This window comes from Pezoporus occidentalis, unplaced genomic scaffold, assembly GCF_034315485.1.
Source record: "Pezoporus occidentalis ecotype Australia unplaced genomic scaffold, CSIRO_AGI_Poc_V1 ctg316, whole genome shotgun sequence".
In the NCBI taxonomy this organism is placed as follows: Eukaryota; Metazoa; Chordata; class Aves; order Psittaciformes; family Psittacidae; genus Pezoporus; species Pezoporus occidentalis.
In genome coordinates this window covers 252624-275254 of record NW_026915116.1, presented here as the reverse complement: position 1 = coordinate 275254, position 22631 = coordinate 252624, and the positions used below count along the sequence as shown (strand labels likewise).

General features: G+C 54.8%; 2 protein-coding genes across 7 annotated transcripts in view; one reads left to right on the top strand and one right to left on the bottom strand.

The window, feature by feature from the left end:
* The window catches only part of AIFM3 (apoptosis inducing factor mitochondria associated 3), a 34550-nt gene extending 25066 nt beyond the window's left edge, over nucleotides 1-9484 (bottom strand). For 3 of the 5 annotated variants that reach the window (XM_062628407.1, XM_062628408.1, XM_062628409.1), the window contains exons 1-2: nucleotides 7018-7205; nucleotides 878-1018 (exon numbers count right to left, since the gene is read on the bottom strand). In XM_062628407.1, the coding sequence (XP_062484391.1) occupies nucleotides 878-1018; nucleotides 7018-7201 (325 nt within the window). In that variant the 5' untranslated portion in view covers nucleotides 7202-7205. Of the gene's footprint in view, nucleotides 1-877; nucleotides 1019-7017; nucleotides 7208-9412 lie in introns of those variants that run through there. The other 2 variants (XM_062628411.1, XM_062628410.1) reach the window with 2 other exon arrangements.
* Nucleotides 9485-11403: 1919 nt separating this feature from the next.
* On the top strand, nucleotides 11404-20046 carry LOC134168584 (caspase recruitment domain-containing protein 8-like). 2 transcript variants are annotated; one of them, XM_062628412.1, is made up of 10 exons: nucleotides 11404-11530; nucleotides 12548-12617; nucleotides 12964-13036; nucleotides 13787-13848; nucleotides 13931-14151; nucleotides 15107-15366; nucleotides 15964-16089; nucleotides 16732-16876; nucleotides 18510-18551; nucleotides 19103-20046. In XM_062628412.1, exons 1-10 carry the CDS (start codon nucleotides 11479-11481, stop codon nucleotides 19360-19362), a joined length of 1311 nt encoding a protein of 436 aa, XP_062484396.1. In that variant the 5' UTR covers nucleotides 11404-11478; the 3' UTR covers nucleotides 19363-20046. The 2 variants fall into 2 exon arrangements, with proteins under 2 accessions (XP_062484396.1, XP_062484397.1); XM_062628413.1 differs by lacking the exons at nucleotides 16732-16876; nucleotides 18510-18551; nucleotides 19103-20046 and adding an exon at nucleotides 16203-16721.
* Nucleotides 20047-22631: the final 2585 nt, after the last annotated feature.

Below are 22631 nucleotides of genomic sequence, written 5' to 3'. Positions count from 1 at the left end.
CGTCCTTCAGCTCCCTCTTAGGTGGCCAAAACAAGATGCAGGATGAGAGCTCTCCTCGTAGGGAGCTTTGGTAACACCGACTGCATCAGCATCCATTTCCAGGAGACCAGCACTGGGGTGATGTGGGTGCTGCTGGGTATGATGAGCTTGCCCTGTCCACCCTGGCCTTGAACACTGCCAGGGATGGGGCAGCCACAGCTTCTCTGGGCACCCTGTGCCAGCGCCTCAGCACCCTCACAAGGAACAGCTTCTGCCTAAGAGCTCATCTCAGCCTCTGTTCTTTCAGTCAGAATTATCCAAAATTATCCATTTGACCAAACTGTGTCACAGCATCACTGGTAAAGGAGAGTGAGAGGGCACCACACTCATGACACATGGGAAATCCAGAGAGTAGAGCAGCAGCAGGATCTGGCCTGGTTGGTGGGACTGAGAAAGCACCAGGAAATCAAGCAGTAGGTGATCCTGCTCCTTCCCTGGTCGTTTTCTTCCAGCAGTGACAAGACTAAGGGCTGCCCAGTGAGTGCCAAAGCTGGGGTAGTAAGGAAGGTGCTGGAACCATGTATGAGGACCATATGGGGACAGACAAATTCACCCTGGGGCATTAGGGGGCAGAAGCAGTGAGGGTAGCAGGGGCATGAGGAGACGGGACAGGGAAGACCCGGCAGGGGGTGTTTGGATGAGTTGGAGAGTGCAACCCTCCCCCAGCACCCCCCAGCACCTCTGCATCCCCAGCACAGCTTCCTGCAGGAGGGAGAGCGTGGAGGAATGTGGGGGGATTAAGGGGCTGGTAATCCTCCCTGCAGGAGCAAAGAATTAACATTCCCCCGGGCAGCGGCTGCCACTGACCTACTTCTCCCCGAGGGATGGAAGCAGTCACCTGGTTTGGGTTTGGAGAAGCATCCTCCCATGGCGCTGGGTGAGGCAGGGTTAGCGGGCAGGTCAGCACGGCTGCAGGCACATCTCGGCTTACACCACTGCTCACTGCTCACACCGGCCTGGGCTCGACGTTGGTCACAACCTGCACCGGGCAGAAAAGCTCCATGAGCACTGGCAGCAGCAGGGAATGTGGGTGCTGCAGGGAGTGGAACTCAAGCCAGCACCTGCACCAAGCCACAGGTGATGGAGCACAGGGGCAAGTCACACGGAGCCCCAGGCACCCTGATGACACGAGTGGGGGGAGATGTGACGCTGGGGTTGTCGTGCTGGAGTTGCAATGAATTCGGGTGTCAAGTTCAAAACTTCAATCATCCTTTCAAAGTTTAAAGTTCCAAAACCCCTCCAATCCTTCACATTCAGACTTTAATCACTTTCCAAAGCCCTGCCTTTGGGAATTAAATCTCTAAGCATGCAGGTCACAGCCCAAATACAATGGTTAAACCATAAATACATCTCTAGTCAGGTTTGTTTCTTTCATTAGTAGGTGATGGAAATCTACTTTATTGCCCAGTGCTGTAAGTTCCTAAGTTCCTCCTTTCCAGTAATGCTCATTCCTGCAGAAAACTCATTCACTTTGAAACAAATTCTTTAGGAAAGGGGTTTCAATATGAGGACATTTTGCATCAAAACACGATTTTTTGTATTATTAAGGCAAGATTTTTTGATGTTTAAGTGGGACAGGCAAAGAGTCCCCTTCAAGTTGTATTTATCTCATTAAGTGATGGGGCTCTCAGGTAATCACAGACTAATGGAATCATAGAAGGGTTTGGTTAGGAAGGGACCTTCAAAGGTCACCTAGTCCAACCCCCAAAGGCTAAGAATTAGAACAAACCTTTTCAGTTATACTCCTTGCCTGAAAACAGCAATATTCACACAACACAAGTGGCAATAAAACAGAACATTGAATTCATTCTGCCCATTCACACCTGCACTTACACTGATTTGCTCTGGGCTCACCATGTATTTCCCACAAAGCTTTCTGATCTGGGCAGGAAGTTAAAAACGTTTCCAGAGGATATTTTAACACAGGTGAAGAGTGTTCAAGATCTCTCCAGCGAGAAGACGACACAGCAGCGCCAGGAGGCAGTACCAGGCACTGCAATTTCTCCCTTTTACTTACACCAACTCAAAATACCCAGACCCATCCCTTTGTTTTCAGCTATATCTTTCTAAAACAGACACACTCCTTCCCACAGACCTTCAAACTCCACTTCGGCCATGCATGGTGTGAGCTCCACCAAGTCCTCGGTGCATTGCAGGAGCACCTTCAAAGCCTGATGCACGCTGAGTAAGTAATCCAGGCTATAGAAGAGCGAGAGATGGGTGCCCTGCGTGCCGGGCAAAGCAGACACTGAGGAGTGCCAGGACAAAACCAGGACAAACCAGGACAAAGCCCACACAAGGTTACCTGCAGACTACGGAGTGATGAAATGTGTTGGGAGCCACCAAACGAGCTCATTTGCAAAAGGGGGAACATGAAATAGAGCAGGAAAGAACCTCTTCTCGCAAGAGCAGCAGCATCCAAGGAAAGCAGCACACCAATATATATGCAAATGCAAGAAAATGCCATGTAAGAAGGTACATAAACAGTGGAACTTTTGGGAGCACCAGGGAAAAACTGAGCAGTCACATGCAGTAAGTGCTGTACCAAAACTGGCAGGAAGAAAGGAAAAAAGGCTTTGTACCAGAGAAAGAGAGACTCAAGCCATTAATGTATCAGAGAGACAGGACAATAAATTAGTGTAAAATATAGAATAAAATGGCATGAAAAGGTTGGCAAAACTGGAGGCAGGAGGTGGGTGCCAAAGAGGAGCCAGTGACGGGGATGAGCTGGGGGCTGGGGGGGAAGGGATCCAGAACATCCCCAGCATCAATCCAGAAGGGAAAGTAAAGCTGCATAAGCTGCATTTAAGTGAGTTCACACCAAAGATGCTGCTGTGAGCAGAACATGAGCCATGAACAGGAGAGCAAAGAGAAAGCTGAAATGAAGATCCTGTCACCTGCACAGATCCTACACCGAGGTCTGCCATAGCCCAGTTCCCACAGCCAAACCCCCCGGAGCAGCCACTTGCTGCAGGTTTCCTGCAGCACAAAGTGGACACCGAGCCAGCAGGACAGGGCTATTCAGTTGCCCAGGCAGCACCGGAGCAAGCCCTTGGGTTGCTGCACACGTCGGGGAGCACAGAGGGGACACCCACCCATCCACTCCAATCTGCCAGATGGGATGGATGACACAAGACTGACTCCCAAATGTGCCTCACCTCGACCTCCTCCAACCCCCCCCCAGATATTGATGCGATCTGATGGCCGTGGGGCTGGTTTCCAGCTAGCCTGGCTGGTTTTAGAGGGACTCTGGGGGGATGTCCTGTCCCTAAGTGTCAGCCATTCATCTGAGATGCCTTTGCTTTGTTTCACCTTAAGGACAGCAGTCTGCAGCCATCCCCCCAGGCTTGCATCACAGCTCCTGATTTGATCACTGATGGTTCCCCCTGGGCCCTTTGGAGACATAAAACGTGCTCAGGCTGACTAAGCCACCCCCAGCCTCCTAGAGCAGAGCAGTGCATCTTCAGGGGCCCCTCCTTCATTCCTGGAGCTAAGCAGGCAAAAGCAAAATGGTTTTTGTAGGATTCCAGCTGATGCTAACAGAGAAGGATCCGTCGGGCTGCCCACAGCCTCAGTCTCAGCTAGCGCAAAGAGATGCTTCAGAAAGTCACCCGAGACCCAGCTGGTTGCTAGAAGGCATCAGCCTGCCCTGCCAGACCAACATGAAACACAATGGGACCATGCCTCTGCTAGCAGCATCCAGAGGTATGGATCTGGAGCTGAATCCTGCAGGAGTCATGGCAAAATCTCCTCTTTGTTAGGGAAGGGAAAGAAGCTCACATACAACACGATGTAACTGAGCCCAGGATCATCTGTAGAGCCTTGCTAGCCCTTAAAGGCTAATGCACTGACATATACAAAGTCAGGGAGCTGATGTCCATGCCTCGGTAAACCAGTTCATAACCTGCTCCCTGAGCAATACAGCACTTTGTGCTTCACAGCTGTACAGGAACAGCTTCAGCATGTGCTCCAAGAGGGCAACAAGAAGGCAGGTATCAAAAATACCTTGTGGTGCTGAGGAACATACTCTAAAAACTCCCTCATGAATGGGGAATCGAATCAGCCCTGCAACAGGCTGTCTGCAAAAGAGGACTCCAGCATCACCCACAGAGAGCACTGCCCAAGAGCATAGAACCAGAGAAACCACCCTGCTCCCAGACAGAAGAAAGACGAAAAACAATCCAACAGGAAAAAGGTAGAAACCAATCCAGTGCTAACCCCAAGCACTTCACTGCACAGCAGTAAAGCTGCAACACTGCAACAAGTTTTTACTGAAGGCAAGGGATATACATCTGCTGTGCCTCCGAAATTCTTCCCAAGTGCTACTGTGTTAAGTTTGTAAGTACATTGTACATTGCACATAAAATTGGTATTCTTCCCCTGAGCATCAGTTTGTGTCTATTGAAACACCCATTTCACCACCTGGGCACCAAGGTCCATCCCATCCAGCTACACCGTCTCACAGGTGGCATCTGTTTTGCTGCCGTGGCTATTTCTGGCTCCCTGCCTGGAAGCCTCGCACCCGTCCAAGCACTGCGCCATGCACAGGGACATAGGCACCGGTCAGTGTGCCACCCAAGCTCGCTCCAGCTGGGGATGTCAGCCAGAGACCGCTCCATGGGGAGCACAGAGCGCTGCTCGGGGAGCGAACAGCCATGATTCCCGTGCTGTGGAAGGGGTGCTGGCGCACACGGACACCGGCTGTGGCCTCTCCTGGCTCCTCCAGATCCCCTCGCTGAGCTCTTGCCTGCACCTTCCCTTTTCACAGGCATCATCCTGACCCGAGCTGCCCCTTGCCTGGTCCTGGCCAGGTCAGCCCCGGGTGCCACCAGAGGAGAAGGAGGGAGGGCTCTTCCTGTCCCTTCCCCTCTTGCCCAACACAAGTTCCCTGTTGTTTTTGTTGGACAAAAGGGGAATTTCACCTCCCTCTGCAGCGCTGAGCATGGGCCCTGGCCAGGTTCCTGGGGCCATTTCTGGCCAGTGATGTCCCGCTGCTCCTGCAGGACCAAGGCTCCCGCTGTGTCTGTGATGTCTCCACCTTCCTTCCCTGCAGCAGCTGTTTTTCTAGTTTTCAGTGATTTGTAGTGGAGGTCACCTCAGGCAATGTCCCACAGCTCCATCTTCAAAAGGAGCTGCTGGTTTATAACTGCCCCTGCATACAATAAAATTATTTCTTTACTGTATCTTAGTTCTGTTGCCTGCAAATATGCCTGCTTCTGCTTCAGAACTTTGACCTTCAGAAGCATTATCTGTTACTGCAGATAATTTTTGGACTCACAGCAATATTACCACCATTTGCAGAACTCAGCACTTTCCTCTCAGGACATCCTTTGTGGATGTCTCTGAAGAGTCTATATCACAACACAAGTCATTTCTTTCCTGCTCAGTGTTAAGGACACCTAAAATGGGTCTCACCAACACCCTTGTGCTCTGCACACATGAATCTCACCAGCTGCCACAGTCTACCCAGGTCTGAGAGAAGGCCCTGGGGCTGGGAGAAGGAAGTCACTGCAGGTGTCTGTACTCAGGGATAGCACCCAATGGACACCTGGAGTCTTAGGAAGGCCTCTGATGTCCATCAATAATGTCTTTTTCTACCACAAATGTCTTTTTCTACCACACTTGTTGCTCAGGTGAGAGATTCTCTCCAGTTGTCACACATGGCTTGTTTTCCACCTGAATGCTTTATCCTGGGCAGAATTGATCTTCAAAGACTGGAAAGCAGAACTATCCAGGTTGGACGGGGCTTGGAGCAACCTGCTCTAGTGAAGGTGTCTAGGGGGGGATTGGAAAGAGATGAGCTTTAAGGTCCCTTCCTACATAAACCAGGTTGGGATTCTATGCTTCTATCCTATCTAGAAGCCTGGACACAGGACACACACAGCTCTGTGACCCTGGGTTCCTCCCCTACCAGCACACGATGCCATGCACACCAGAGGACACAAGGTAGCTCCCCATCTCCTGGAAAACTTGCTTGTGTGCAAACAAACAGCCTTGCCTGCTCTGCAGAGCGAGGACTGTGCCTTTTCCAGCCAGTGATACCCAGCTCTGCAGGCTGCAACCCCAAAGCAGAGCACAGGAGGAGTGCACGGCTGGAGGCTCAGAGCATCTGGTGGTACTCTCCGTACTTGTGGGGCAGAGCTGCCCCTGGCTCTGGTCCCTGCTGCGTCAAATAACTACCCCTGACCCCAGACCGCCCCCTCTACCGCAGTGCTGCCTCCCTGCCGCTTCTCATACGTGCAAATATTGTCTTTAATGCAAGGCCCAGCAGGGAGTGGGGAGCAGCCCCAGCAGCAGACCTGCTTCAGACACACCCTGCACACAGCAAGCAGAGCCCAGTACACAGCACAGCCCGTCCCGCGAGCAGCCCAGGCACTGTGCCTCGGGTACAGGGCATAGCCTCTGCCCATCAGGTCCTGAACCTCACAGCAACCCAGGGCCCCCATTTCCCACCCAACTCTTCACCCCATGCGGTGGCACCGAGCAGTAGACCCCATCTCCCAGCCCCACCATCACCCTGTGTGGCTCTATCCCAGCTGGGTTCAGACGCACCCTGACCCACTGCACACCAGGCTCATACTCCTGGTGCCCTCCTAAGACAAGGGCTGTCCACTTCTCTTCCTGCTCTGGGGATTTGCTCTGGTTGGACTCGCACTGTGACTGCTGGAGCTCTGTGGTGGGTCACCACCACCCTTTCGGGCCTCCACTGCTCCCATCCCTGACAAGTACACACAGACCATCCTCCTCCCATCACATCCTCAAGGTCAGCTCCTGTTTCACCTTGGTCCCCCTGTGCACAGCTTCATGCCCCACTTCTCCTCCATCTCTGCTCAGTGGGACACCTCAAGCCATCAGTGATGCTTCTTACTTCCACCTCCTCAGCAATTCTCAGCAGTTTCTGCTGCTCTGTGAGCAGAGGACATTCATAAAGATATCTAAGTATCCCAAGGGTGCAGCCCCACTGGCCAGCATGCCGACCTGTGGGCACACTGAATGGCTGCTCCGTAGCTCTCTGTGTTGCTTCCACAGTCCTGCAGAGAGCAACTCCATCGACAACCATGGTCACTGCTGGCACAAAGTCCTGCTGACCCCCTGAGATGCCCACAGCCTCCCTCTGCCCATGCAGGGGTCTGTCCCCCTCGAGCTCTGACACCAAGGGCATGGCCAAGCTGCCACAGCCCGCAGCCAGGAAGAGAAACTCCACAGTTCAGCATCAGGAGCAAGGACTGGCTCAGCAGAGTCAAACCGCCTCATCCTCGGGGCAGGCTGGGCTCTGGTGCCAAGGAAAGCATGTCTCTGGATGTGGGACTCAGCACAAGCCAGGCACGGCCGGAGAATAGCGCCCCACGGAGCATGCTGTGCGCTCTCTGTTATCCAGGCAGCGCGCAGCAGCCCGCCTCTGACCCCGGGGCGTGCACAGGATTTGCCTGCCACGAGAAAAGCTGGAAAAAGCCGGTGGGAAGGCAATCAAGTCACACAAGAGCGTGATGGGGGACGATGGGTTCAGGGCAGGGAGAATTTGTATCGTAAAATCATTTGGGGGTGAAAACTAACTGTCTCCATCCTGAAGCTGTCAATTCTTTTCAGGAATTGCACTACGAAGGATGAACACAAGGCTCCCACAACACCCCAGCCTGGCACCTGCACAGACATGGGGAAACATTCTCATTAGCGTGACTGCCTCTGGTCCCTCCACCTCGACCCTGGACACGGTCATGCTGCTCGCAGGAACATGCTGTGCACTGCTGTCCATACCCTGCCTGCGCAGCACATGAACCAAAATCAAGGGGGCTGGTGCCCTGGGACGCCCTTCTCCCTTCTCTCCTCCCCCTGGCAGCCCAAACTGCCCTTGACCTCTGCAGCTCTACACCCCCTTTCTTTCCCTTGCACAGCTCTCCATCCAGTTCCCTTCCCTCTGCCCAACTCTCCTGCTCCCAGTCTCATGCCGTTTCCATACCAGTCCTGACTCTGCTCCAGGGGTCCCTCAGTTGCTGACCCCCAGCACCAGCAGAGCCCCACTGGTCTCCTCCTTCCCCCCATGCTCCTCCACCACCGTGCCACCCCAGGGCCCCCGGCCCCTGCCGCCTCCTCAGCACAGCCCTTCCCACCGAACCTTCACCTCTCCAGCTGCATCCTGGTGGGCACCGAGAGTTGCTTTGCACCACTCTGGAGTAAAGATGGGTTTGGCTTTCCCAGGTAATTTGCCCCAAGAAACAGAAGCAAAACTCATGCTGCAAAGTGCCAGAACTGCCTCACAGCCCCACGGATGCCCACGTCCTGGCACACTTCACCTTGTCTCCTTGTCACTGGGAGTTTGTGTCAGCAGCAGCACAGGGAGTTCTGAAGCTGCCGTTTACCGTGCCCTGTGAGCTCCCAGAGCAGTGCAGCGGGAGCGGTGTGACAGACTACAATTAACCACAGTTATTTTACTGACTGCTGCTTCAGCAGTTTATAGGCTCCAGGTTAAAGGCTCATTCAGCAGCACTGTCATTGTCACCCCTCCAAGCACGTCCTCTGCAAGCTGGATTGGAAGTAATTAAACATGGGAGTTTGTTCAGATCTCAAGGGGATGCCAGCAGAAAGTGCAAAGGCTGAACATGTCCCCAGGTGTAGACTGCCTAATGAAAAAATCAAAACACTTCACAACACAGAGGAGTTTTAATGCTCCATCTGTTCCAGGCAGCCAAGTCCTCTCACTGCTATCACCGCCCGTTCAGGATTGCACAAGAAAAACCCGTGCTCCTACAGAAGCTGCAAGCAGTGCAAGAGGACTTTATCACGGCAGTGTTTTCCAAGACTAACAGCTAAAGCACACCACCAAGGCACTGGGAACTGGATGTTCCCTCTCAAAGGAGACCATGCCATCACCCACACTTCTGCTAATGCCGTTTCCCCACTACTCAAGCAAGGCACCTGCAAGTAGCATCCTGCCAGTGCCCCAGCGCTGCTGTGACACCCAGGCTCTTTTTGCTCAGACGGAACCACAGCCCCCAAATCAGCGACAAGCAAGCTTGGAGAACACGCTGGGGAGGGGGGAAGACCCCAAACCCGGGGCTCGGGTGATCCGCGGCTTTTCCCCGACACGCATCGCAGACAGCTCTTTTCTGCACTGATGCCTTAAGCCGTTGCTGCATCTAGAGAAATGCGAACATCACCGGCTCAGCCGCACGGCTGCGGCGCTGCCGGACGCCCATGCCCCAGCCCCGGCCCCGCAGAGGAGCCTCCGGGTCCGGTGCAGTCCCCTCCACCCCCCGGTATCCCGGCTCCCACCGCCCGCTCCCCATCCCCCACCGGACCGGAGGCGCGGATGCGGCAGCGGCCCCGCACCAGGATTTTCCCCGTCAAGGATTCCACCACCGCCCCCGGCGCTTACCCGGGCAGCAGCGGCGAGGCTGGGGCCGGTGCGGCGGACGGGAGCGCGGCCGCCCCCGGGGCGGGCCGGGGCGGGCCGGGGAGGGGCCTCCGCCCGGGACACGGCTCCGGCTCCGGGGCTCGGGGCTGCTGCTGGCCCGGCTCCCAGCGCACGCGATGCTTTTGCCGAGCAGCGCGGGGCTCGGCCGCCCGCAGTCGGGGCCGCTCCCGGGTAACATCCGAGTCCCGTCCCGCACCGCGTGTTCCACGTTTTCCTCCTGAATTCCCGTTTCTCTGCTCTCCCTCGGACGCAGCGATCTCCTCCCGCTCCTGACTGACTGGCACGTCACTGCTCTCCCCGGTAAACTGTTTTCTTGCCGTCATACCCCGTCTGCACGAGTGTTAGCATTCCAGATCTTACAACCTGAAACTGTTCAAGGCCAGGCTGGACGGGGCTTGGAACAACCTGCTCTAGTGGAAGGTGTCCCTGTCCCATGGCAGGGGGTTGGGACTGAATGAGCTTTAAGGTCCCCTCCAACATGAACCATTCTATGATCTCTGTGTGCCTTTTCTTTTGTCTCCATGACTTTGAGACCACTCTGGATACAGAGAAAGGTTTTGTCTCGCCTGGCTACAGATTGTCTTGTGTCACTGCTGTCTGACACCCTGATGATATGACTCCTCAAGGTTGTCCAGATGGGTCACTGCCCTCTGACACACAGCTTTAGTTACTTGCTCAGTGCTCCAAACAAGCAAGGGGCCTAACTGGGCTGTTCAGCTGTGATGTTCACTGAGGGTAAAAAGCACTATCCATGGGTAGAGCCTGTGGACACAGGCGCTCCATGTACCTCTCCGGCCTTGCAAGAGGGACTGTGGAGCACTGGGCACGTGCACAAGCAGCAGAGAAAGAGCATCCCTGCACATGGTGAAGCCAGGCTGGTTCAGCCTGGAGAAGAGGAAGCTCCTTAAGGGGAGGCCTTAGAGCAGCTCCAGTGCCTAAAGGGGCTCCAGGAAACCTGGAGAGGCTTTGGACGAGGGCCTTTAGGGACAGGCCAAGGGGAATGGCTTTAACCTGCCAGAGGGGAGACTGAGATGAGCTCTTAGGCAGAAGCTCTTCCCTGTGAGGGTGCTGAGGCGCTGGCACAGGGTGCCCAGAGAAGCTGTGGCTGCCCCATCCCTGGCAGTGTTCAAGGCCAGGTTGGACACAGGGGCTTGGAGCAAGCTGCTCTACTGGAAGGTGTCCCTGGCCGTGGCAGGGGCTGGAGCTGGAGGACCTTTAAGGTCCCTTCAACCCAAACCAGGCTGCGATTCCATGATAAATACACAGAACTAATGGACAGTGCATACCCCTGTTACTGCTCTCTTGCAGTGCAACCTTAGGCTCTAGGCACTGACTCCACCACTCCCACATTGGGCACTGCCAGGACTGCAGCATCTGTCACTGAAATGCCCGTTCCCCCTTTGCCAGGGCAGAGGGTGCTCTGGATGTTGCTGGCATTTATGGCCCCTCTTGCCTGGCCCCTGGGCTGCCCAGTATGCTGCTGACCCTGCCAGGTCCGCAGAGGTGCAGCCCTGCACCGTTACCCCCTCACACACCCCCCACTGCCTCAGGGACAGGATGGGCTGGACTCCTGCAGCCTGGGGCAGGCGGAGCCACGTCCTGCCCAGCCCGGGAACACTCAGGGATGGCAGAAAAGGGAGGGCTGGGATGAAGGGCAGGTGTTGGGGTGACCTGATAACTCAGTGGGGACCCTCTGGCATCCGCAGACCTGCTTTCCAGGTTGGATCAAGGCCTCTGCTGTACCATTCCCTTGGGAAAATGCTTTACCGCTGCCTTTCCCACAAAAGGAAATCCCAGAAGAGGAGCTGGTGGAAGAGAAGGGAAAATGGAAGGTAATAAGGGAGAGGTTGTATGAATGGAGCAGCCAGTGCAGGCAGGGAAGCAGCGAGGTGCAGCTGGAGGAGGAGGGCTCAGCAGAGGCCTGACTCTGATTTGGTCAGCCCTGACGTCACCCAGCACTTTCGGTTTCGTAGCGAAGCAAGGAAGCCAGGATCTTGCAAGGAAGCAAGGAGCCTTGGATTTTTGTGATGGCTGAAAGAGACCCCAAGGAGGGTGATGGGCCCTTCACCTTTGGTGCTGGTGAGTTCAACGAGTTTAGTGTCTTCATTAAGACTTTGTGGGGCAAAACGCTTTCAGTGCCAGTGTCTCTGGATGACTCCGTAGGAGTTTTTGGTCAAGATGAACACACAGGACTCCATCACGTCCCCAAAATGTTAGAAGTTGTTCTATAATTAAAACAGATGGAGGACAACCTGACACTGAAATCAAACCCAACTGCCTTCTGTACTGTAACCTAAGGTGAAAGTGCTGGGTGGCCTGGGGATGTAGGTGATCTGGAGGCAGTGGAGGGACAAGCAGGTGCAGACTGAGGTGTCTCCAGAGGAGGGACCTCACCAGGACTGCAGGCAGGAAGGAAGGAGCAAGGCTGCTCCTCTCTGTGCACCAGGGAGCTGCCATCGCACACATGCACTGGGAGGTGAGAAGAAGGCAAAGGCTCAGGAATGCCCCTATGGAGGAGGAGGGCAGGAGAGAGAAGGACCCTGCTCCTGGAAGCCGAGCAAGAAATTTGCTCTCTCTGTGGCAATGGGGAGTGATAAGGAGCCTGGGAGCGCATTCTCAGCTGCACAGTGCCTGTCTGTCTTGGGAGAGGGCACAAATGAGAAGGAAGAGGTTTGACAGTAAAGACATGAAGAGGGGGAGGATAAGCAGAGGACAGGAAACTCCTCTGGACATGATGTTGGTCCTGGGATCTCCTCTGCTTTCTGTTGCAGTTGCAGTGCGAGGTTATGAAGAAGATCTGGATCCTGAATTTTCAGGTAAGGTCATGCCCAGGTCTTCACTGACAGCTTGGTGCAGTGGGGCTGGCGGAGCTGCAGAGTGATGAGCGTAACACCTCAACTCACTGCCTTGTTCTGAGCACGTCCCTGCCATGGTTTGTGGAGGAGGACGTGAGAGATGCAGTAGATGTGGGAGCATGTGATGGTACTTGAGGGGACCACTGTGGCTGATGGGTTTGGGAAGGCGGGGTGAAGGCTACTTGAGGATGCCTTCTTCTCCCAAACATGAAGCAAAACTGACATCTTCCTGTTCTTCCAGTCGTAAGGACGCGCGTGGCAAGCCGTTACAAACCTCTGAGAGATGATGCCTTGGGGAGCTCAGAGATGAGGTCCTGCCTAAGGCTGGGTGAGGAGCACGCAGGAACGGGGAGGAAGGCACAGGCTCTTGGCCAGCCCTGTGGCTGGGGCCTCCAGGGCTGCCCATCACTACTCCACTGGGTGTCAGGAGCTGGTGGGTGCTTCCCTCGGGCCCAGGAGATGGAGCTCACGGGCCAGGCAGGCACAGCTCAGGTATCAGCCTGTTTCCTCCCTGCAGGATGTGAGAGCAGGGCTAGCACTACCTGGCACTGGGGATGTTGCTCATGTTCTCAGACCTCTCCTTCAGCAGCAAGCATGGCTGGAGGAGACGAATACAGCGTGCAGGTACTTTTCTCTGTGTTTCTCTCTGCAGGAGAGTGATGACGAGCTGGAGCCGGACTCAGACCCAGACCCACCACTGCAGGGAAACTGCTGCAGCTGCATCAGAGAGGTAAGGGCTTTGCAGGTCACACCAGCGGGAAGCGGCAGAGAAGGAGCCTGTCACCGGGTGCACCTTCACAACCCGTTACTCACAGCAATTCCTCATCCTCCAGGAGAGTCTGGCCCCTTTTGCTGTGCTAACCCACCACACGCTGCCCCAGTTTCCAAGTTTGCAGGAAGACAAATCCCACTTCCTTACATCCTGTATTTATTCTCACTGCTAAACATTCCAGCTGCCTGTGGCCGCAGTCCTCTTTGCTGATACATGATGGCAGAGAGGGAATAGCCCAGGTTTACTCACAAGGAAGTCAGCAGCACACATTTTCTCTCAGGAAACAGCAGCTTTCCTATCCTGAAATTCCATTTGCAAAATGCTTCCTAAAACAGTGGGTGAAACACGTCATTTGGAGCTCTGGGATCTGTGTGTCCTACTACTGCATGGGGGATGCATGGGCTAGCCAATGACTTCCTCAGCCCAGTGGCATCTACCCGGGTGGGGCTGTGATCTCTCTTGGGCACTGCTGCAGGGATCTGCAGGCATTAAAGGGGTCACGCGGCTCAGAAATGGCCAGTGCTCCTTTTGGATCCCAGAGCAGAGGGGTTGCCAGATACTGATTTTTCTGGACTTGTCACTGATGAGAATGCCTTTCTGGGCACCAGGCACAGGCACTGAGCTCCCACTCCAAGCTGCACTGTGCTTCACTGTCAATCCCAGCACAACACCCCATTCAGACCCAAACTGGCCACACTTGTGTTGCAGGATCTTCCACAGGTGATGCCAGAGATCATCCGAGAGGCCGTGAAGCACCGCACCACGTACCAGTAAGTGCTATGGGGGAAAGATGGAGCATTTCCAAAAGCCCCGTCCCTGGTGGCATGATCCTGTCATCCCTTCCACCCACAGAGCTCACCTCCCTGGTGCAGGCATCTTCCAGTGCTCCATCACAGGCCTTGGCTTTAAGGTGAAGTCAGCAGTGACCATCACCTACAGATATGCCACCTGGAGCAGACACCTCAGCAAGGCCGATGAGGAAATGTGGGTTCCTGCTGGACCCCTCTTCCACATCAAGGTGCAGCCCAGGGTCGTGCAGGAGGTGCATCTCCCCCACTTCATCTGCCTCGCAGGTACAGCAGCCACGGGGACCTGGGCATCCCAATGCACCACCCCCCTGCCTGTGCGCCCCAGGATATCCTTCAGAAAGAGCCAAATTCTCTCTTCCCCCTGAGATTCCCTTTGTATTCCTCTGCTTTGCTTTGGAATCCTTCCTCCTGCTCTCATCTTCTACCAAGCCTTTCCTCAGTGGTCCTTCACCAGCTCCGGCCCCTCACCACCAGTGTCTCCTCACCCACCCTTTCCTCCTACTGATGACCCCACCCGGGCACTACCCCAGGCTCCCCCAGGGAGTTCCTCAGCTCTTTGCATTATGGCAGCTGTGGATGGCAATTGTTGCCCTCGCTTTGCTCCGCCGGGAAGGAGAGGCTGAACCACTCCAGGGTGGGATGCAGTAGGTCAGACCTGGCCCAGGCAGAAGAGGAAGTGGAATGGAATTGTCCATTTTCCTCCGAGCAAAATGAGGAGTCACAAGGCTTGGATCTGGGTCCTCTGCCCGGCAGTGCTCTTACCAAGGCACTGCTAATGAGTGGAGAAGGATCATCAGCACCTGAGTCCCAGTCCTCATGCTGTGGCCCTGACACAGGCACTGGGTATCCTGACTGAGACTCCTGTGGCAAATCCATGTCCTCTTCTGAAAAAGAACAAGCTGCAAAAAGAGCTTCTTGTCTGGCTCCATCTCCCAGCCAGCGCCTACAGGCACAGTCGTGTCAGCCAGACAGTGGCTCTATGCACTCCCCACTGACACAGCCGTGCAGAGCAAAGAGCTGTCGTTAGAGTTCAGATTTGCAGGTTTCTGGGCCTGCAGCTCCCTGCCAAAGCCCAAAAGCCCAGGGCACACCTGGGACTAAAAGCAGAGCATGTCATTGTGTGTGGGTGCGTGTCCCCTTTCTGTTGCTCAAGCCTGACAGCCTAAGAGAGTGCCAGAACAACTAAACAGAACCTTGTTGCCTTTGCTGTCTCTCACAGAAGGCGTAGACACCAGCGTATGCTCCATTGCCCATTTTAAATTTGAGAACATGATCCTGGAGAGACCAACCAGGGTGGCTGCATTCTCTGCTGTCCTGAGGAATCCCAGCTTCTCACTGCTTGGGGTGCTTTGGAGGAAGTTACGTTCAACCTTATATTCATTTCCTATGCATTCTTTGGTGCTGATCTACCAGCAGCTCAGGGCTGCAAATACAACTTTTCACCTCTACCTGATCCCAGATGACAACTCTGTGAAGCAGGTAAGACAGAGGGAGCTTGACTGGGTTACAAAAGGATGACCTCTATGGCTGCAGTAGAAGGGGCTGGATTTGATAAGCAGAGATGCCTCCCAGGTTTGCTGCCTCTGATTCACCCACAGCCCTGTGCCCCCATCTCCCACTGCAGGACAGCATCCTTGCTCCTGCCTACCCCACTTTCTTTCACAAACGCCTCCAGGAATCACTGTCCATGCTTTTGGCTGGGGCAGCATGTCCTAGCACAAGCAAAGCCATGGCACAGGATGCTCTGCAACACGGAGCAGATGTAGGACTTGGGGCCACTGCCAGGCACAGCACTAGGTGGCTGCTCACCAGCTCTTCTGGTGCCTGCAAGCCCCTACCCTGTGTCACAGAGACTTTGCATCACCTTGCCCATGTTCCTGCCTGCACGCAGGAGCTTCCTGCCTGCATGGAGCGGGAGCTGCCTAGCTCCTGAAGCACAGCACTGCCCGTCACACACACCCACTGGTCTGTTCTGACTTGGTCAATCTCTTCTTGGATTCCCCAGGACCAGCTCCAGGTCACAGCCCTTCTGGCGTTTTTCTTTCCTCTCTCAAAAGCCGTGCTTGATGCTTACAGGCCATAGAAAACCAAGAAAAGGATTGGAATACAAAGCTTATTCCCAAGCCTCCTCCATTCAGCCCTCTGTTCTTTGGCTGCATTTACCAGGTGACCAGTACAGATTTGGTGGTGATAACACCTGACGTAAGTGGTATTGTTCCCTCTCCCCCTTTTTCCCCCCCAGTGAATTAGAAGATGCCAGAAGGCTCTGACTTCAGCCATACTCTGCTGCCAGAACCTGTCTTGCTTGATCTCAGAGGCAGGGGTGCAGGGAGCTGTACTGCTTCCAAGTGGCAAAGATATTTCATGATATACATCCCCAGAAAGACTGCAGAGCACACCCCAAAGCCCCAGAGAGCAGTTTTAAAGATGACAGAGCCAAGCTCTTGGCAGTGTCAGGTAAAAGCAGTAGAAGCCATAACTTGCAACCTGGGAAGTTCAGGCTGAATGTTGGGAAAAATGTATTACCCGGTGGAGATGCAGCCATCAGAGCAGGTTAGAAGGTGCTACATCCCTGCATCCTGGGGTTTTCAGTGCACAGCTAGACAAAGCCCTTTCTCAGCACATCTAGACTGGACATCAGTCCATCTTTGGGAGGTAGGTCAGATAAGATACTCCAGAGGTCTTTTCCGACCAAAATTAGTGCTATTGACAGCGTAGCAGAGCCCTGACATATGCATCTTCCCTTCTCTTTTCTCTTGCTGGTATAGCCAGGAAACGCAGGATGACGTCTGAATTCACTGCAGCTCCCCACAATGAGATTCAACTTGCTAATTGTCTTTGCAGGCACACTTGCCATTTTGTTACAGGAGTCCTAAGGAACAGCAGCTCTTTGTTGAGATCTACATCAACAATATGGCAGAGGAAACTGGGCTCCTTATGATAAACACACATGATAATACTGAGGTCTGGAGGGCATCGCTGAGACCAGGTAGGAACAGCAGGTCCATCTAGGAACTCATTTATTTTAGCAAAAGCAGAGGTGCATCACCCAAGAGACCTTACGTATTTTGTGGTCACAGTTGTCCACACATCCTGCAAGAAAAGCAAACGCTATGTGTGCAAAAACAGGCCACTGAGGATATAAGGACCTGAAAGGACACCCCAATATACATCAGACCAGAGCTTCAAATTTAATGTGAAATTTCACATGCCTGGGACTTAGGAGAGCATGGCAGCACTATCAGCCTCTCTTCTCTTGGCTACTGTTTATGTAGAAGGCTGACTTATTTTTATAAGTCCATGAACGTAAGGAACACCTGTGGATCTCTCAGTGCAACCACAGTGCGATGCAGAGCAGGTAAACATCAGTGAAAATCAGTATCTTGAACTTCATGAGGTTCAACAAGGCCAAGCGCAGGATCCTGGCTCCTGGGTCGGGGCAACCCCTGGTATCAATACAGGCTGGGGGATGGAGGGATTGAGAGTAGCCCTGAGGAGAAAGACTTGGAGGCACTGGGGGATGAAGGGTTGGACAAGAGCCAGCACTGCGCTTGCAGCCCAGAGGCCAGCTGTATCCTGGGCTGCAGCCAGAGGAGTGTGAGCAGCAAGTCAAGGGAGGTGATTCTGCCCCTCTGCTCTGCTCTGGGGAGACCTCACCTGGAATCTACAGTCCTCATTACAGCAAAGCCATTGGCCTGTTGGAGAGGGTCCAGAGGATGGACACACAAATCATCCAAGGGCTGGAGCACCTCTCCTATGACGAAAGGCTAAAGCAGTTGGGGTTGTCCAGCCTGGAGAGAAGACTCTGGGGAGACCATATTGTGGCCTTTCAGTACTTAAAAGGAGCATATAAGAAAGATGGGGAGAGACATTTTAGCAGGGTCTGTTGTGATAGGATGAGGGGTAACAGTTTTAAACTGAAAGAGGGGAGATTGAGGATGAATGAGAGGAAGACATTTGTTACCATGAGGGTGGTGAGGCACTGGCACAGGTTGCCCAGAAAGGTGGTGGATGCCCCATCCCTGGAGACATTCAAGGCCAGGCTGGATGTGGTTCTGGGAACTTGATCTAGTTGAAGATGTCCCTGCTTCTTGTAGGGGAGTTGGACTGGATGAGCTTTGAAGGTCCCTTCCAACCAAACTACTCTGTGATTCTATCTTTAAAAGCTGCATGTTCAGCCAGCACTTCTCTTCCAGATTGTCTGGGTGTGACACCAGTGTGTGACACAACACCCAGAGCACACCGGGTTAAGGCAAGGCCAGATGGACCAGATCCTGCCTTCCCCATGCGTCTCTGCACGGCTGGGTCAGCTCTGCAGCCACCGCACACACCATCAACATCATGCAGCAGCACCCACCCCTGGGTCCTCTGTGGAGAGGCAGCCCCTCTCAGGCCCAGGGTACAGTACTGCTCATCATGCCTTGAGACCCCCCTCTCTGCTGGTCTGATCCAGCGCCCCCAAGAGTAACACCTACAGTTTACTGCACAGATGGGCAGGAACAGTAGGAGAAATGGCCAAGAGCTTTGTGGAAGACTGGGCACCTCAGGAAGATGTTGTGGAGGACTGGGCACCATCATTTCAGTGATGGCATTTTCAGTGATCTCTCTCTTTTCACTTTCAGGTGATATTAATCCTCCTGCCTTTGCCTCCATGAACATGTCAGGTCAGTACAATGTTTCAGAGCTACCTTTCTAGAGTCTAAATCTATTTCTTTGGAGCTCACCAGTCTGGTTTAAAGCAGGTATCCGCCTTTCTTCCTATCCTTATGATAGTTTCTAGACAAAAAGCCTTCAAAGCTGCAACCTCAAACTGTTGCTCCCACATTGCTGGCAGCACACTCTGCCATGCTGATAGGTAAAGTGGCATGATGCAGGTGACCCTCCAGACTGGTCCTCCCTCCTTGCCCTGCTTCCAGTGCTCCCACCATTGGTTCCTCCTTCCTTGCCCTGCTTCCAGTGTTCCCATTGCTGGTTCCTCCTTCCTTGTGCTGCTTCCAGTGTTCCCACTGCTGGTTCCTCCTTCCTTGCCCTGCTTCCAGTGTTCCCACTGCTGTTGCAGCTGGTGCCCATCCTAGTTGGTGGAGGGATGGAGCCACATGGCTGTGGGCTGTGGGACAGAGTGCACAGCCGTGGTGTCCGCTGGCTTTGGGTGCCACATGGAGCAGCACAGCGCTCAGCTGCTGCAGCACAGTAATGGAGGCTCAGTGTTTGCTAGGTGGAGCATTCCTGAAGAAGCACAAGGCCAAACTTTGCTCCAGGATGAGGCAGCTCACCATTCTGCCACACTTGCGGAATGCAAATGTCATCAATAGTGATGAAGAAGAGGAGCTGCAAAGTCAAAATAAGAGTGTAACAAGGAACCTAATTTTGCTGGATCTAATTGAGAAGAAGGGTCTGAAGGCCCAGGAACAGCTCTACCAGATCCTCCGTTTGAAAGACCCGTATCTCGTTGCAGATCTGGAGAATTCCAGCTAGGCCTGGAAAAGCAGAACTGCTTTTGTTCCCGTTGCTCAGCTTATGGGAGCAATGGAAGGGCAGTTAAAGTGTGGAATCCCAATGTTACACTGGAAAATGCAATAATCCCTCTGAGCTTCCTGGTCCCAGGCCTGCATTACTTGGCTGATTCTATTGCCAGCAGTGGACATGACAGCTACTGGAGAGAAGCTGCTGGAACAAGAGACCTTGGTTCCAAATCCACTGCCAATACCTTGGATCTGTCTGCTCCCCTGAGTCTGGGCCATACATCTCCAAAAGCTCCATGCAGCTGCTGGGAGGTGAAGGAGCCCCTCTCAAAGGAGCCATAGAAAATAACAGAAGAGATTCTTGAGCAAGCTGCTCTACTGGAAGGTGTCCCTGCCCATGGCAGGGCATTGGGACTGGATGAGCTTTAAGGTCCCTCCCAACCCAAACCATTCCAAGATTCTATGATTCAGGTTCATGCATCTTCAGGGAAAGTCTGACTCAACACTTGGACACTGGCTGGGAGGGGTGCAGGAATGGACCCATGCAGACCGGAAGGGGAACCAGGAAGAACAAAGCAGGGTGAAGCAGAAGGGTGTTTTAAAAGCGGCCATTTGGTTATAAACCAGGCTGAGCCCTGTGCCGGTCACCACAGTCTGTCCTGGCTCTTTATATTTTCATATTAAACGTTTTTGTAATCATTTCTCTGCGTCATCTCGCTCTGACGTCTGAGTTTGAGCGGCTGCTGCAAGGACCAGGTGCCACCTACTGGGGAGACCTGTGTGTGCATCAGGGGATTTGGCATCACCTGCTGCAGGGAGAAGGGGGTCTTTTACCTCCGGCCACGGGATGGGAATGGTATCCTCAAAACTCGCTACTGGAGGGGACCAGCGTGATGCAAATGAGTGGTTCTGTGCAGCTGGAGCTGGATCGCGTGTCACAGCCCGTGTGTCTGGTTGGGGACCAGAGTATTCCCCCCAGCTGGGTGTGGGGAAGTTGTGCATTCACCACGGAAATTCAAGCTGGACCAGGTGGTGAGCCCAGGATCCCTGGCGGGTGGGAGGGCTGCGATGCAGGCGGGGGTGCCAGGGAAACTGAGGGGCTGTGCTGGTGCTCAGGGGAACCCCAAGTGTGCGTGTGCTTTGAACCCTGAATGTGTGTATACCTGCACTCACACAGTGCCTGGTCAGGCATTGGAACAGGCTGCCCAGGGCAGGGCTGGAGTCATTGTCCCTGCAAGTGTTCACACCCCGTGGAGACGAGGCCTCAGTGCCATGGGTTAGAGGTGGCCTTGGCACTGCTGGGAATGGTTGGATTTGATGAGCTTAAAGGGCTCTTCCAGCCTGGTTGATTCTGTGACACTTCTATGACACCAGTGACCTCCTGCCTCTGCCACCCCAGAGGAGGCGGGCACGGTACTGGTGTGTGAGGTGAGTCAAGTGTGTGTGTGCTGACAGCAGCAGCCAGCACCCGCCTGTGTGTTCATGCGTGTGTCCTGTGTCCTTGTGTCTGTGTGTGTGTCCTGTATGTGTCCTGTGTCCTTGTGTCCGTGTGCGCGTCCTGTGTCCTTGTGTCCGTGCATGTGTCCTGTGCCCTTGTGTCCGTGCGCGTGTCCCATGTCCTTGTGTCCGCGCGCGTGTCCCGTGTCCTTGTGTCTGCGCGCGTGTCCCGTGTCCTTGTGTCCGTGCATGTGTCCTGTGTCCTTGTGTCCGCGTGCGTGTCCCGTGTCCTTGTGTCCGTGCGCGTGTCCCGTGTCCTTGTGTCCGTGCGCGTGTCCCGTGTCCTTGTGTCCGCGCATGTGTCCCGTGTCCTTGTGTCCGTGTGTCCTGTGTGTGTCCCGTGTCCTTGTGTCCGTGCGCGTGTCCTGTGTCCTTGTGTCCGCGCGCGTGTCCTGTGTCCTTGTGTCCGCGCGCGTGTCCTGTGTGTGTCCTGTGTCCTTGTGTCCGCGCGCGTGTCCCGTGTCCTTGTGTCCGCGCGCGTCCTGTGTCCTGTGTGTGTCCTGTGTCCTTGTGTCCGCGCGCGTGTCCTGTGTCCTTGTGTCTGCGCGCGTGTCCCGTGTCCTTGTGTCCGCGCGCGTGTCCTCTGTGTGTCCCGTGTCCTTGTGTCCGCGCGCGTGTCCTGTGTCCGTCCCGTGTCCTTGTATCCGTGCGCGTGTCCTGTGTGTGTCCCGTGTCCTTGTGTCCGCGCGCGTCCTGTGTGTGTCCCGTGTCCTTGTGTCCGTGTGCGCGTCCTGTGTCCTTGTGTCCGTGCATGTGTCCTGTGCCCTTGTGTCCGTGCGCGTGTCCCATGTCCTTGTGTCCGCGCGCGTGTCCTGTGTCCTTGTGTCCGCGCGCGTGTCCCATGTCCTTGTGTCCGTGCATGTGTCCTGTGTCCTTGTGTCCGTGCGCGTGTCCCGTGTCCTTGTGTCCGCGCGCGTGTCCTGTGTCCTTGTGTCCGCGCGCGTGTCCTGTGTGTGTCCCGTGTCCTTGTGTCCGTGCGCGTGTCCTGTGTGTGTCCCGTGTCCTTGTATCCGTGCGCATGTCCTGTGTGTGTCCTGTGTCCTTGTGTCCGTGCGCGTGTCCCGTGTCCTTGTGTCTGCGCGCGTGTCCCGTGTCCTTGTGTCCACGCGCGTGTCCTGTGTCCGTCCCGTGTCCTTGTATCCGTGCGCATGTCCTGTGTGTGTCCTGTGTCCTTGTGTCCGCGCGCGTGTCCTGTGTGTGTCCTGTGTCCTTGTGTCCGTGCGCGTGTCCCGTGTCCTTGTGTCCGTGCGCGTGTCCTGTGTCCTTGTGTCCGCGCGCGTGTCCTGTGTGTGTCCCGTGTCCTTGTATCCGTGCGCGTGTCCTGTGTCCGTCCCGTGTCCTTGTGTCCGCGCGCGTGTCCTGTGTCCTTGTGTCCGCGCGCGTGTCCTGTGTCCTTGTGTCCGCGCCCGTGTCCTGTGTCCGTCCCGTGTCCTTGTGTCCGCGCGCATGTCCTGTGTCCGTCCCGTGTCCTTGTGTCCGCGCGCGTGTCCTGTGTGTGTCCCGTGTCCTTGTGTCCGCGCGCGTGTCCTGTGTCCTTGTGTCCGCGCGCGTGTCCTCTGTGTGTCCCTTGTCCTTGTATCCGTGCGCATGTCCTGTGTGTGTCCTGTGTCCTTGTGTCCGTGCGCGTGTCCTGTATCCGTCCCGTGTCCTTGTGTCCGCGCGCGTGTCCCCGGGACAAGCGCTCAGCTCCGCTGCACGGGGAACCCGCAGCCCCCGGCCTGGGCAGGATCGAAATTCCCTGGGCTCCAGCGGCCGGGCGGGCGGGCCCGGCGGGATCCCTGCGGG

Coding starts and splice junctions, on each gene's coding strand:
- LOC134168584 (XM_062628412.1), top strand. CDS start 11,479: ATGGCTGAAAGAGACCCCAAGGAGGGTGATGGGCCCTTCACCTTTGGT. Junction 16,090..16,731: donor TGGTGGTGATAACACCTGAC/GTAAGTGGTATT, acceptor TTGTCTTTGCAG/GCACACTTGCCATTTTGTTA. Junction 16,877..18,509: donor GAGGGCATCGCTGAGACCAG/GTAGGAACAGCA, acceptor TTTCACTTTCAG/GTGATATTAATCCTCCTGCC.